The sequence below is a fragment of the Sus scrofa genome, chromosome 8, assembly GCF_054392235.1.
Source record: "Sus scrofa isolate SSC_HxYL_T2T_F1_AM1 chromosome 8, Sscrofa_HxYL_maternal_Yorkshire_Landrace_v2.0, whole genome shotgun sequence".
Classification (NCBI taxonomy): domain Eukaryota; kingdom Metazoa; phylum Chordata; class Mammalia; order Artiodactyla; family Suidae; genus Sus; species Sus scrofa.
Window position 1 is genome coordinate 111,632,058 of NC_139390.1, and position 14,497 is coordinate 111,646,554.

Consider the following 14,497-nt stretch of genomic DNA (forward strand, 5'->3'; position numbering starts at 1 on the left):
AGCAATGCTGGATCCTTCACCCACTGAGCAAGTTCAGGGATGGAACCTGCATCCTCATGGACACTGTGTTGGGTTCTTAACCCACTGAGCCACAATGGGAACTCTTTATTTTTCTATTTTTAAAACTATTTCTATTTTAATAAAAGTTCAAAATTTTTTCTGAAGTTTTAAGTCAAAATTTGTTTTTGGTTATTCAGGTACTACTTCAGTTTACTGCTCAGTTTTGGACTTAGTTGCAGTTCCAATTGTCTTATGGTCAGTGGGTCCCTTATTTGTAATACAGATTTTCTGTATTCAAAATGGGTGATCTGTGACACATTTTCAGCTTTCAAAATAAGGGGTGGTAAAGGAAGGTAGGAAGAATCTACATTAGATGCCTACATGAGTTTAGTCAACAGTTTGTTTCCTTTGCTCACTACATTTCTAACATTCCTTTCTCCAAAAAGAACAAACTTTTTGTTCTTATATTCTCAGTCAATTCCCTTACCTAAAATCAGCCTTTAAATAATATTTAAATGAGAATCATTTAGATACTTGATGAATCTAAATATACTTGAACATTTTTATGATTTCCCACTGAGGAGAAATGGAATTTCATGTAAGAACATGTATGTAATTGTAAATAAGTAGGTGATTAGAACAGGGGATATTTTTCCCCATGTCTCCTTCGAATGATTAAAAAATTTTAATAAAGCATTTGTTTGTAGAAATCAATCCAGAAAATGTTGAAGCTGTCAAAAGACTTGAGCTTTATTAACAAGAATTCCAGAGGCCTGTCGCTCAAGCCAGCTATATCATACTTGAGGATTAGTCCTTAGAAACACTGAGAATCCAAATAGCATTGGAAAGCTTTTTCATAATGGCAGAAACAGCAATGAAGTAGTAAAACCCAGAAATGTGATTGGTAACTAACATAGATATGCTGAGAGTGGACAGAAAGTAAAAGACACTTTTTAATGACATATTACGTAATGTCTGACAAAGTCTAGCATATGAGCACTTTTTTTTAGAGGGCTGAGAGAACATGTGTTGCTAGCTGTCAGTTAACCTTGTTAAGATAGACTAATAGCCATTATGGAAATTCCATTCTATTTGAACTTTGTGTGAATCCATTAGCATATCTTTCCATTTGATGTTGTCCTTCAACCCTGTGTTTATTAGAATAGTATCCCTTTAAAGAATTTTTAAGTGATCTACCCCTATTGTTTTAGTACAGACCTCAAATTAAGTATTTTTATCTTACATTTAAATAACTGCAAGGCATTTAATTTTTGGAATATTTTTGTATGACATTTAAAAATAGAATGGTTACATCACTCTCTTAATTATATACCATAAGATATGGATATCTTAGTGCTTTGCTACTCTGTTATTCACTTAAAAAATACACAAACAAGCTCTTCTTTGACCTTCAAAAATTTACATATTTGGAGTTCCCGTCGTGGCGCAGTGGCTAACGAATCTGACTAGGAACCATGAGGTTGCGGGTTCAGTCCCTGCCCTTGCTCAGTGGGTTAAGGATCCAGCGTTGCCGTGAGCTGTGGTGTAGGTTGCAGACGTGGCTCGGGTCCTGCGTTGCTGTGGCTCTGGCGTAGGCTGGTGGCTATGGCTCTGATTAGACCCCTAGCCTGGGAACCTCCATATGCCGCAGGAGCGGCCCAAGAAATAGCAACAACAACAAAAAAAAATACATATTTCCTTTTTCTCCTTGAAATTGTAGTTTTTTCCTCCCCACAGAATCCTAATGTTCCTATGCTTTTAAAAATGTGTGTGTGCATATGTGTACACATAGAGCAAGAGAGAAATTAAATTCTTCTAATACGTTCCTCTCAGGATTTTATGATTTCTAGTACACAAATAATTAAAAACAGCACCAAAAAATAATAAAATTTGGCAAATAATTATTAAACATAGGAAAGAAAAGTTGACCAAACTCCTACTTCTTAGACTGATGGGTTGGGTTTATGGTGTTTGAATTAAAGGAGGCTTCATTGCTATCATTTATTTTTGAATTGTTCTTTTGGACGCTTTAGAGGCTTTTAAATCTTAGAGCAATGGACTGTGATTGGTTTTGAGGTAAGTGAAAGGTAATACCTTTCTTTTGTGAAGTGGGAAAAGGGAAATTTTGAAAGAGAAGTTGACTTGGTCTTTAGCAAGACCAGTTTTAGAAGAGAATGTACATGGATTTCAATGAAGATTTTATTGTGTCTATAAAGATGATTTTATTGTTTCTATAAAGTCCTGATATGCCTTGGAAAGTCATCATCTACTCCCAGGAGCACTTGGTACTCAGATGAAAGGGATAATTTAGGAGGTTGGGATTTATATATACACACTACTATATAGGAAATGGATAACCAGTAAGACCTACTGCATACTACAGGGGACTATACTCAATATTTTATAACTTATTAGAGAAAAGAACCTAAATTGCTGTGCTGTACACCTGAAACTAACATGATGTTATAAATTAACTGTACTTCAATTTAAAAAATTAAACATTAAAAAAAGAAAGAATAAAAAAGTTAATTGCATTAAAAAAGGCTAATGTAGAAGAGCCTACTACAGTTTCAGCTATGAATTCTAGTGGTGACACAGCCCTTAATTATTATTTTTTGAATCAAAGAAAAATTTATTAGATTTCTCTGTATAATTGAAACCATCTTTGATTATTTACTTTTATTAGAGTGTTCCCTAGTTCTTGTTGATATATCTAAAATAGTGCATTCTTTTTAGTCTCTGCATTGATTGGTAAATGGCTAAAAAAAAAAATCATCCTGTTTGGAGTTCCTGTGGTAGCTGAGTGGTAATGAACCTGACTAGCATCCATGAAGACTTGGGTTTGAGCCCTGGCCTTGCCGAGTGGGTTAAGGATCCAGCATTGCTGTGAGCTGTGGTGTAGGTTGCAGACACGGCTTGGATCCCGTGTTACTGTGGTTTTGGTGTAGGCCAGCAGCTACAGCTCCGATTGGACCCCTAGCCTAGGAACTTCCATATGCTGCTAGCGCAGCCCTAAGAAGACAAAAAAAAAAAAAAAAAGAAAAGAAAATCCTCTTTTATTTAATGAGTTAATTTTGTTTTCTATGTATTTACTTCCACCTATCATCTGCTTTTATGCTATTTATCATGCTTTATTTTCTATTCTTTTTGTAACCTTTTGTTTTTTTGATTTGCAAGCAATCCAATTTTCAATTTTCCCTCTTTCCTTTCTCTAGTGATCTGGAATTTCAGCATTCTTGTTTTACTAGAAATTCTCTAAATTTTTTAGCAAGCTTACTGGCATATTTTCTTACCAATTTCAAAAATTATATGTAACTTTCCCTTCCTGAAAAATATCAATACATTTAACATACTATTATTTACTTTCCACCTCTACTCATCTTCATGTCCAAAACTGGTGAATCATTTGGGATGTTAGTGTCAGGATGCTATTAATTTTGAATTTTATTCAAATTATGCCTATTTGAGTTTCAAATTGCTCTATTTTACACATGAACATATCAACAATTGTTTCCATTTTAAAATATTAGTTAAATAATATCTGGCAGTTCTGATTAGGAAAAAGGATAGAGAATATAAGTAAACATTAGAGAAAAGAAATGTAAGCAAAGCTACAAAGAAGGGTGAAAAATTGTAGAATATTATGAACTACTTTTAGCTAATGAATTTGGAAATCTAGATGAAATGAACAATTATCTAGAAAACTATATTTTCAACAAAAATGTAATTATCAAAGTTGATACAAAACCCACAGAAATTAATGACCACAGAATAAATGACTCAGATTTTTTTGCTGAAGCGTTTTGACCAATTTTTTTTTTTTTTAATTTATGTCTGCACCCATGGCATATGGAAGCTCTGGGGCCAGAGGTTGAACCTGAACCACAACCACAGCCTACACTGCAGCTGCGGGAACGCCTGATCCTTCCTTTAACCCACTATGCCAGGCTGGGGATCGAACTTGTGCCTCTGTGGTGACTGGAGCTGCTGCAGTGAGATTCTTAACGCACTTCATCACAGTGGGAATTCCTTGACCAATTTTTAAGACATAGCTGATTCTTGAGTTATATAAATTGTTGCAAATGAAAAAAAGAGAGGTGAAAATCTTGCCAGTCATTTTTTGAGACTAATATAACTTGACTTTAAGACTAGGCAAGTACACATACACAAACTCATAAATTGACATTAAAATTTCTAAACAAAATATAGCACAATTTGGCAGTGTATTAAAAGAATGATATACCATAAACAGAATCTACTCCAAGCATGAGAGTGGTTCAAAATGAGGCATTCAGTTAATGTATTTCAGTGTTGTTTATAAATGAAAATAAATAAAGTCTCTTAATAATGCTGAAAAGCTACATGATAAAAAATTAACACTCCTTCAAATCTCTTAGGAAGCTGAGAGTAAAATAAAACTAACTTTATATCACAAACAGGCATCAAGTAGGAACAAAGTAAGTGTGTATGCTATTACAGCAATGACTCAGCATTGTCTGGAGTTCCCACTAATCATCAGGAATTGAGGTATTGGTAATGAAGAGAAAGTCAGAACTGTAATGTGAATATTACAATTGTCCACCCAGAAAACTTCAGAGAATCAAGCGAAAGGACACTAAAACTAGTGTTTATTAATATACCAATATGAAATATAAATGTTTTTAAAAAGCATGTTCCTGTATGCTAGGTAGAAAACTAAAATAATCTCATTTATAGAAGGTAAAAAACTAGAGAAAATAGTCAAGGAATAAACTTTATAAGAATTGAGGTCTGGAGTTCCCGTCGTGGCGCAGTGGTTAATGAATCTGACTAGGAACCATGAGGTTGCGGGTTCGGTCCCTGCCCTTGCTCAGTGGGTTAACGATCCGGCGTTGCCGTGAGCTGTGGTGTAGGTTGCAGACGAGGCTCGGATCCCGCGTTGCTGTGGCTCTGGCGTAGGCCGGTGGCTACAGCTCCGATTCAACCCCTAGCCTGGGAACCTCCATATGCCACGGGAGCGGCCCAAGAAATAGCAACAACAACAACAACAACAACAAAAGACAAAAAGACAAAAAAAAAAAAAAAAAAAAAAAGAATTGAGGTCTATATGAAAAAAAATAAGTCTTTACTAAAGCTGGAAGACTTCTGAAGTGATCCACCACAAACCTGAATGGGAAGACAAAATAGAAAGTAACCTGTATATTAAATGCTATTCTCATAAAAATCTTATGTTTTTCTTTGTGTGTATGTTGGGTGGGCAGGGGAACTTGGCTTGCAAATTCATCTGAAATCCAATCCATGTAATAGTGGCACAGGAATAGGCAAGATGTCAGTGATACCAACTTCAGCAGTGGTTAACAGCTTGGTTGTGCATTGAAATCACTTTGGGACTTGAAAAATATTACCCGTGCCTGGCCCTATTCCCATTTGACGTCTTAATTCTACTTTAATTGACATCAGGTAGGGTTAAGGTTGTGTTATGTTTTAAAAGCTCCCACAGGTAGTTCTAATGTGTAGCCAATTACTGAACTATGAAGACCAAGAAATGGCTTCTGTACTTATAGTCATGATAAATCAGTAAATAAAAAAGCCCTTTGCATCAGCAGGAAGAGTAATTGAAACAGTTACTTTAGGGACAGAAATAGAACCCTTACTAATACTAGACAGAAATGAACGCCAGATAGATCCCAACTGTAGTATACAAAGTAAAACAGAAAAATACCTTTTTTTTTAAAGTTACATTTTACTTATACATATTTCAAATGAATGACTTGCATTCCAAAGATGTGCCCTGTATTCAGCAATATATATCAAGAATCTTAAAAAAATGTTTAGACCTGTTGAATAAAAATTCCACTTCTAGGAAGCATTTCAAGTTTCCCATAAAGATATATGTATACAGCTGTATATAATTGTAAAAAGTCTAATATATATATATATTTTTGGCTTTTTAGGGTCACACCTGTAGCACATGGAAGTTACCAGGCTAGGGGAGGAATTGGAGCTACGGCTACTGGCCTGTGCCACAGCCACAGCACACCAGATCTGAGCTACATCTGCAGCCTACACCACAGCTCATGGCAATGATGGATCCTTTAACCCATAGAGCAAGGCCAGGGATCAAACTCGAATCCTCATGGATCCTTGTTGGGTTCGTTAACCACTGAAACATGAAGGAAACTCCAAAAGTCTAAAGTTTTTAAAATAAATGTGCAACAGCAGGGAAATAATTTTTTTCCACACTGAAATTTGATTTATATGGAGTTCCCGTTGTGGCGCAGCGAAAATGAAATCCAACTAGGAACCATGAGGTTGAGGGTTCGATCCCTGGCTTCTCTCAGTGGGTTGGAAATCTGGTATTGCCATGAGCTTTGGTGTAGGTCGTAGATGTGGCTCAGATCTGATGTTGCTGTGGCTGTGGTGTAGGCTGGTAGGCTGGTGGCTACAGCTCTGATTCGACCCCTAGCCTGGGAACCTCCATATACTGCAGGTGTGGCCCTAAAAAGCAAAAAAAAAAAAAAAGAAATTTGCTATAGAACCACCTGCATAGGAATCACCTGGGGCTTATTAAAAAATAAATCTAAGACCCACTTAGTTTGAGATACACTAATTTGTACAATGAATTTTTTTAAACTGTTAACCATTAGTATTTTCCCCATAAATGTGTACCTAAATGCTAGCAGTGTGTTGTTGAAATTTTTTATACTTTTATTTTGCACACTTGATACAATGAGCATTTATTACTTATACAACTATTAAAAGTTTTATATTAAAAAAAGATTCAAGAGCATCTTTAGAGTCACCTGTTTGATTTTCTATGACTCTGTAGCATTTCTAATGGGTTAAATATTATTTTAATTTGCAATTTACATCAGAAGAGCAGTTACCAATACAGAAGAAATGATGAAGTATATTTCTGAAATGAAAATGCTGCCAACTACAAGCATGTGAGGCTAGATCTCATTGCTAAAAGGGGATTATTTAAGCAAATTCCTCAGATAATTCATATCAATAAACTACTTTGCATGAGTTCCTTACATAACTATAAGGAAAGTATAATAACATGTCTTAATTAAGAGGAATCTATTTTGGTTTTAGAAGTCTGGTCCAAATTGTCATTTTTAATAATATAGTTTCTTTTATTTTTAAAGCTGTCTTTTGCCTGTTTTTCTATTGTTTTATTTTATTTTTTAAACGAAGTTTGAGAATTATTTGTATATTATATGCTATTTCCCTCTATTAGAGAATATATTCATGAACAAATATATATATATAATTATGTATTGCAAATGTATTCATCAACTTTTAAATTTGTCTTTTCACTTTCCTTTGGGTGGTTTTTACTACAGTAGCATTCTTAATTTAATTTTTGCTGAATTTATTAGACTTTTAATTTAAGGTATACCATCTAAGTTTTGTTTCATAAATCGCTCCCAGACTTGAAGTTCAAAGGATAATTTTCCTGTAATTCAAACCTTAAAACTTTGCCATTCATAATTATATCATTAATTTATCAGGAATTGAGTTTTGAATATATTAGTTTGAAGTATTTCATTAAAAAGTTTTTGTATTGGGGTATTTAAAAGAAGTAATATGTTATTATTATTATTTTTTCTTTTTTGGCCACCGTGCGGCATACGGAGTTCCAGGACCAGGGATCAGATTCGAGCCTTAGTCGCAATCTAAACTGCAGTTGCAGCAATGCTGGGTCCTTAATCCACTGTGCTGGGCCAGGGATTGAACCTGCATCCTGGTGCTCCAAAGACGCCACTGATCCAGTTGTGCCACAGCGGGAACTCTCTAGTAATATATTACTTTAAAAGACAGAAGTAAAAGAAAAGGGATATACCAAAAGTAAGTCTGCCTTCTAGTCATGATTTCTGGTTATCTCCTTCTCAGTTAAAAGTTGTGGTTTTTTACTTCTAAAGTAGGCTTTAAAATTCCTAGCTCTCTAGGTAATTTTTTAATTCTCATAATTTTCTTGGAAATATCATACCCATTTTATGAGGCTATTATGCTCTGGAAGGGAGTAGAAAATTTTGAGATAATTTTTTTCCCCCTGCTTAAACTAGAGTTTAAGACTATCATAAATTTTTGACACATCATTAAATGTGACTTTCTTAGTAGAAGCTAAGATATAATCAAGAAACTGGGATATAAAAACAAAGAATATATAGTTACTAACTCTCTTACACTTTTTTTTTTTTTTCTTTTTCTTCTTTTTAGGGCCACACCTGTGACATATGGAAGTTCCAAGGCTAGAGGTCAAATTGGAGCTACACATGCCCGCCACAGCCACAGCCACAGTAACCTGGGATCCGAGCCGCATCTGCAACCTATACCGCAGCTCACGGAATCACTGGATCCCCTGCCCACTGAGCAAGGTCAGGGCTCAAACCCACATCCTCATGGATACTAGTCGGGTACGTTTCCACTGCGCCATGACGGGAACTCTAAACTTTTTTTGACAGAGTCTTGAAATCAATAATTTTTTTTAGCCCAGAGGGATGATAATTTTAATATATGTATAATGGAGTGGGGGTGTCCGTTGTGATTTATTCAAGTATATGACCGACTGCTTCTCCACATCCTCAAGAATGCTTTATTTTCAGGGGTCCTGCCAGAGCAAGAACCATGGCTTATTTTGGGGAAGGAAAGGGACCTATCCACGTGGATAATGTGAAGTGCACAGGCAATGAGAGGTCCCTGGCTGACTGTATCAAACAAGATATTGGAAAACACAATTGCCGCCACAGTGAAGATGCAGGAGTTATTTGTGATTATTTCGGCAAGAAAGCATCAGGTAACAGTAATAAAGGTAAGTCACCTTCTGGGGCTTAAACAAGTTAAAGAATGCTAATCCCCACTTCATTATTATAGGCAGTAATTTGATAATGAAAATCTCCTTTCATAGGAATATATTCAATCCTTGTTCTTTGTGCTAGTAGAGGCAGTGATTCTTGATAAACTTGCCTGGGTGGGATTTATAGAAAGAGCAGGGTTTAGGGGAAGGAGTGCATTTACAGGATTTTATAATCTCTGGGATTGTCCGCTTTTGACATTCTCAGCCATTTCTAACCATTCCTTCTCTGGATGTAATAAAACTGTCAAACTTGCTGGTATTCTTGAAGATTCAGAATTGACAATTGCTTCAGAAAAATAAAGAAATGAAAATTTAAAGATGAGTCAGAGAAAGGCATTTCTTCCACTTATTAATATCTTACACAATAGGGATATTTTTAAAAATTAATTGCAAAAAGAAAATTATCTTTTGTAATTTCTATTCTCTTAAATTTAAAAATATAAGGAAAATGAGAAGTAATCTTTTAATACAATATAGTCATGGATGTTTCATGCTAATGTAAATAGAAGAGTTATTAAAAGTTTTGAGTTTAATTTTTATGAAACAGATACTGTTTTAAATGAATAAGGGGAAAAACTAGCTCTTTTGGAGAAAACTATGGTTGTATTTTATGAAGAGAACAGTCACTTCTTTATGTGGATTGAAAGTTCACAGTTTTGATACGTCAGATTTTCTTTGTTTTTGTTTTGGGGTAGTTTTTGGCCACGCCAAGAGCATGTGGAAGTTCCCAGGCCAGGGATGGAACCAGAGCCACAGCAGACAACACCAGATCCTTAACCGCCAGGGCATCAGGGAATTCCTACATTGTTTTCTTTCTTTTTCTTTTTTTTTGTCTTTTTGCCATTTTTTGGGCCGCTCCCACGGCATATGGAGGTTCCCAGGCTAGGGGTCCAATCGGAGCTGTAGTCACCAGCCTATGCCAGAGCCACAGCAACACGGGATCCGAGCCGAGTCTGCAACCCACACCACAGCTCACGGCAACGCCGGATCGTTAACCCACTGAGCAAGGGCAGGGACCGAACCCGCAACCTCATGGTTCCTAGTCAGATTCGGTTAACCACCTCGCCACGACGGGAACTCCCCTACATTGTTTTCTTAAAATCAGATGCATTTATATCTGAGCATTCTCTTTTTCTAACATCTTTTAATAACTGTTAAAGACAGTGCAGTAAGTAAATTCGGTATTAATATGATTCTTCACTATCTGAGGTTCTTCTCAGTGTGAAGAAGAATGCTTATAACCCTGCATGCTTTGTTTTATGTCTGTTATGTTTATTTATCTATATCCATTTGTATATTAAATGTGTGTATGTAATAACTATGATTTGATAAGCCAGTTGATGGGATCCTTTTATAAGTGAATTTTACTTTATAATTTTTTTGGTCTTTTTAGGGGTACACCTGGGCATATGGAGGTTCCCAGGCTAGGGGTCGAATCAGAGCTACAGCTGCTGACCTACACCACAGCCACAGCAATGCAGAATCCGAGCTGTGTCCTCAACCTGTGTGCCATAGCTCACAGCAATACTGGATCCTTAACCCACAGAGCAGGGCCAGGGATCCACCCTGCATCCTCATGGATACTAGTTGGGTTCTTAACCTGATGAGCCATAACAGGCACTCCTACAGCTTTTTTTTGGTAACAGTGGATTTTATGTTCTTCAATAGATTTTATTTCCTTAAATTCTGGTACTTTTCTGCAGAACGATATAAACTTTCAGTTTTGCTTGCTCAGTATTACATCATCCCTTGTCTTGGCATTATTTACGCTGACCTGACTTGGACCATTATTGGAAACTTATGTTTTTCTGGTATTTTATAATTTTCAGTGTCATGTAGGGAACTCATATCCTAAGAGATGAAGATTAAAGTTTGACAGCATGTCTCTGAGATCGTTTGACAAATTAATGATCTTGGTACATATGCAATGTTGACCCTCTACCTTAGTGAAGAAATAACTAGTGCTGATTCCCTGTGGGCTCCCTTCTGCCTGGTTATTAAGGGAAACCATTAGTGCTGACTAGATTTCCATGGTCTTGGCAGAGTTTCCACCCTTCTCTTTTTTTGTTTTTGTTTTTTGTTTTTTATTTTTAAGTGTTTGTTTGTTTGTTTGTTTGTTTTTGCCTGAGCCCACAGCGTGTGGAAGTTCTTAGGCCAGGGACTGAACCAGAGCCACAGCAGTGACAATGCCGAATCCTTAACCTGTAGGTCACTAGGGAATTCCTCTTCTTACATAGATAGAAACACAGTATATATATACACTTTATACACAGGTATTTAACCAAAGAAACAAAATACCCCCATGTGCATTGTCCTACTTTCTAAAATTACTTTTAAAACTAGTCTACTTTATTCTATTTTCCCTTCTTTTATACACCACCTTTGTGTGTGTGTGTCTATTGTATATATGACTGCAGCCACTGTCTGTGAAAGTTCCCAGAGCCATGGATTGAATCTGATCCACACCTGTGGCAATATCAGATCCTTTAACCCACTGCCCTGGGCCAGGGATTGAACCCCTGCCTCTGCAGAAACCTGAGCAGGTGTAGTCAGATTCTTAACCCACTGTGCCATAAGTGAGAACTCCACTTTTAATATATAAATAAATATATATAGGTATATGTGTGTATATATATATATTTTTTTTTCTTCCTTTTTGGGCTTCCCTGTGGCATATGGAGTTCCCCCCTGGGCCAGGGATTAGATCCCAGCTGCAGTTATGATCTATGCTGCTGCCATGGCCACGCTGGATCCTTAACCCACTGTGCTGGGCCAGAGATCAAAGCTGTGTCCCAGAGCTCCAGAGATGCCCATTGTGCCACAGCGGGAACTCTCACATATTTTAAATTTAAGTCTTCTTTGTTTTACGCTCTTGATGGAAATCTGTTATCTCGAGACGTTTGACTATGCATCCTTAAGTACAGTTTGCCACTGACATGGGCTCGGTAAAGCCTTTCCATATAGTAATACGCTATATGAATAAATAAATTTATGTCAGAATTCCATCCGGGAAATTTGCTTTGCTCCTCTGAGTTACATTTGTATATGTGGCTTGGCAGAGTGTTGTCTGTGAAAATCAAGTAATTCAAACCATTGTTACCTTCTGTAGTTCTCTTCTTAGTATTTCTGAACTCCTGAACTGTCTTCATAATCAGCAGAGGAGGAGATGTCAGTTCCCGTAAGGATGATGTGCTGGACAGGGTCAAACCATTCAGCAGCTGGTGACCTCTCTTTGGAGCTGATTGTCAGAAACCTCAGAAAGTTCCTGGTCTACTTGTGAATTATTGTTGCCTTGGTTCAATGACAAAATGTTTAATTTTTATAAGAAAAATATCCTAAAATTTGAAGCAAAAAGGTCATTTTAAAATGGAGGAAGAAGCAGTAGGGGAATGTGTCACTTCTCTCTTTACCCCACTATCAGCCGTATGATAGGTGAATTAAAAACCTCTTTCTGGGGCGTTCCCATCATGGCTCAGCAGTAACGATCCCAACTAGTATCCACCAGGACGCGGGTTTGATCCTTGGCTTTGCTCAGGGAGTAAAGGATCCAGTGTTGCTGTGAGCTGTGGTGTAGGTCACAGATGTGGCTCGGATCCCATGTTGCTGTGGCTGTGGTGTAGGCTGGCAGCTGCAGCTCCAGTTTGACCCCTAGCCTGGGAACCTACATATACCGCAGGCGTGGCCCTAAAAAGACAGACAAACCAACCAACCAACCAACCGACCAAACCTCTTTCTGTTTCAGAGTCCCTCTCATCTGTTTGTGGTTTGAGATTACTGCATCGTCGGCAAAAGAGAATCATTGGTGGGAAAAATTCTTTAAGGTAAAAGTTTCTTCAGAAGAGATTTTCCATGTTACAGAATTATGTATATACATAGCAGGTTACAATTTAGGCAGAGTTTTATTTACTTATTTTATTTTCTAAATTAAATAATTACACTGATAACTTCACTATCCGTTGACCTGTATTTACTTTTCATGGACCATGTTCCTCCTCAAATCACTCTTCCCTCATTTATGAGCTAGATGGCTCACTGAAAAGTTATGTGGCAGAAACTAATTTAATGCAAGCTAAAAAAAAAAGTATAACTACAAATTCATTTAATTTAGAATGTATTTGTTTTGGATGTGACTCATTTTCATATAATTTTTTTATTTGATGAATTTTCTAATGGGAAGCCAGGACTTTGTTTATTGAATATTTCTTCAGGCTGCTTAGGTGAGGGTAGAGTGAGGGGAGAAAATATGCTTCGAATCATGAAATATAAAGAGGAATGTCAGAGATATGTGAGATGCATGCAAATGCCTATGCAGAAATCTTCAGGGAGGTCTGCTTAAAGCTGCAGGAATATCATTCTCTAAGTAGGAGAGGGTCTTACATCCCAGAGTTCCTTTTATGCTCCTTTCCTCTCACCTGCAAGCCTTTTTTTTTTTTTCTTCTTAGCGCTGTGCCCACAGCATATGGAAGTTCCCAGGCTAAGGGTTGAATAGGAGCTGCAGCTGCCAGCCTCCACCACAGCCATAGCAATACCAGATCCTTAACCCACTGAGTGAGGCCAGGGATCAAATGTACATGGATTTGATACTAGTTGGGTTCTCAACTCACTGAGCCACAGCAGGAACTCCTATACAAGTAGCTTCAGTCAACCACTTTCTAAATTTCATACAGACAGTAGAGAAAAACAGATTCTAGTAAGTAGCAGATGTGTACTGGCAGATATAAAATCCTGTCGTTCTCATGGAGACATCAGATTCTTAAGCTGCTGAGCCACAACAGGAACTCCTTTTTGTTTGTTTTTTGTTTTGTTTTTAAGCCTTCTAAGTCATTGTTTTAGTGGAAGATTTTCTGCCATTTATGGATATTGATGCGTGGCTTCCTTTCTTGTCAGGGGCGGTTGGCCTTGGCAAGTGTCCCTCCGACTGAAGTCATCTCATGGAAGTGGCAGCCTGCTCTGCGGGGCCACACTCCTGAGCAGCTGCTGGGTCCTTACAGCAGCACACTGCTTCAAGAGGTATGTGTCCACCTTTCCAAACAACTTGGTTTGGCTCTTGTTTACCAGTTCTTCCAGTCCCTTCCTGCTCTGCACCGTTCCAGAAACTTAGGTTGTCAGAGCCAGGTTACCCCCAGCCCTCCTTGTCTCTGCCAGCGGCACCTATGGGAGTGAGCAAGGTAATGTAAGGAGCAAGGAGAGCTCTCAGGAAGCCACTGGCTAACCTGGTGTTAAAGCAGACCCTCGATTTAGGGAGAAGAGAAGATGGGTTTTTGGAGAGGAGGCAGCTGTGTTAGTACTTCCCCCAGGAACATATCTGAGGCCGAAATCATATTCTCCATGGAGTTAGAAGAGATCTCAGCTCATTTGATTATGAATGCTAAGGCATGGGGAGTCCAATTTTAGCGTTTTGATTTGAGTTTTAGATCTCGTAGTGTTTTGAGTTTTCGTGTTTTGATTTGTTTTAGATCCTCTGAGTCTTCTTAGTGTTTTGCGTCTTTTAGATGTCTCTCTTTGTATCTTCTGGAAAGTTTGCTTCCTGATTATTTCCTTTTGCCCCAGACATTTTATTGTCCAATTGGAAGTCTTCCCAGTCCAGAGTTTGAGGTTAGTGCATTGCATTACACTTAGAATGGATAAGCAATGAGGTCCTATTGTATAGCACAG

The 14,497-nt window shown here is 37.5% G+C and overlaps 1 protein-coding gene across 2 annotated transcripts in view; it reads left to right on the plus strand.

Moving 5' to 3' along the window:
- Window positions 1–14,497, plus strand: part of PRSS12 (serine protease 12) — a 75,582-nt gene that overhangs the window by 44,858 nt on the left and 16,227 nt on the right. For both annotated transcript variants that reach the window (XM_003129227.5, XM_084973088.1), the window contains exons 9-11: window positions 8,592–8,797; window positions 12,585–12,663; window positions 13,730–13,852. In XM_003129227.5, the coding sequence (XP_003129275.2) occupies window positions 8,592–8,797; window positions 12,585–12,663; window positions 13,730–13,852 (408 nt within the window). The remainder of the gene's footprint in view (window positions 1–8,591; window positions 8,798–12,584; window positions 12,664–13,729; window positions 13,853–14,497) is intronic.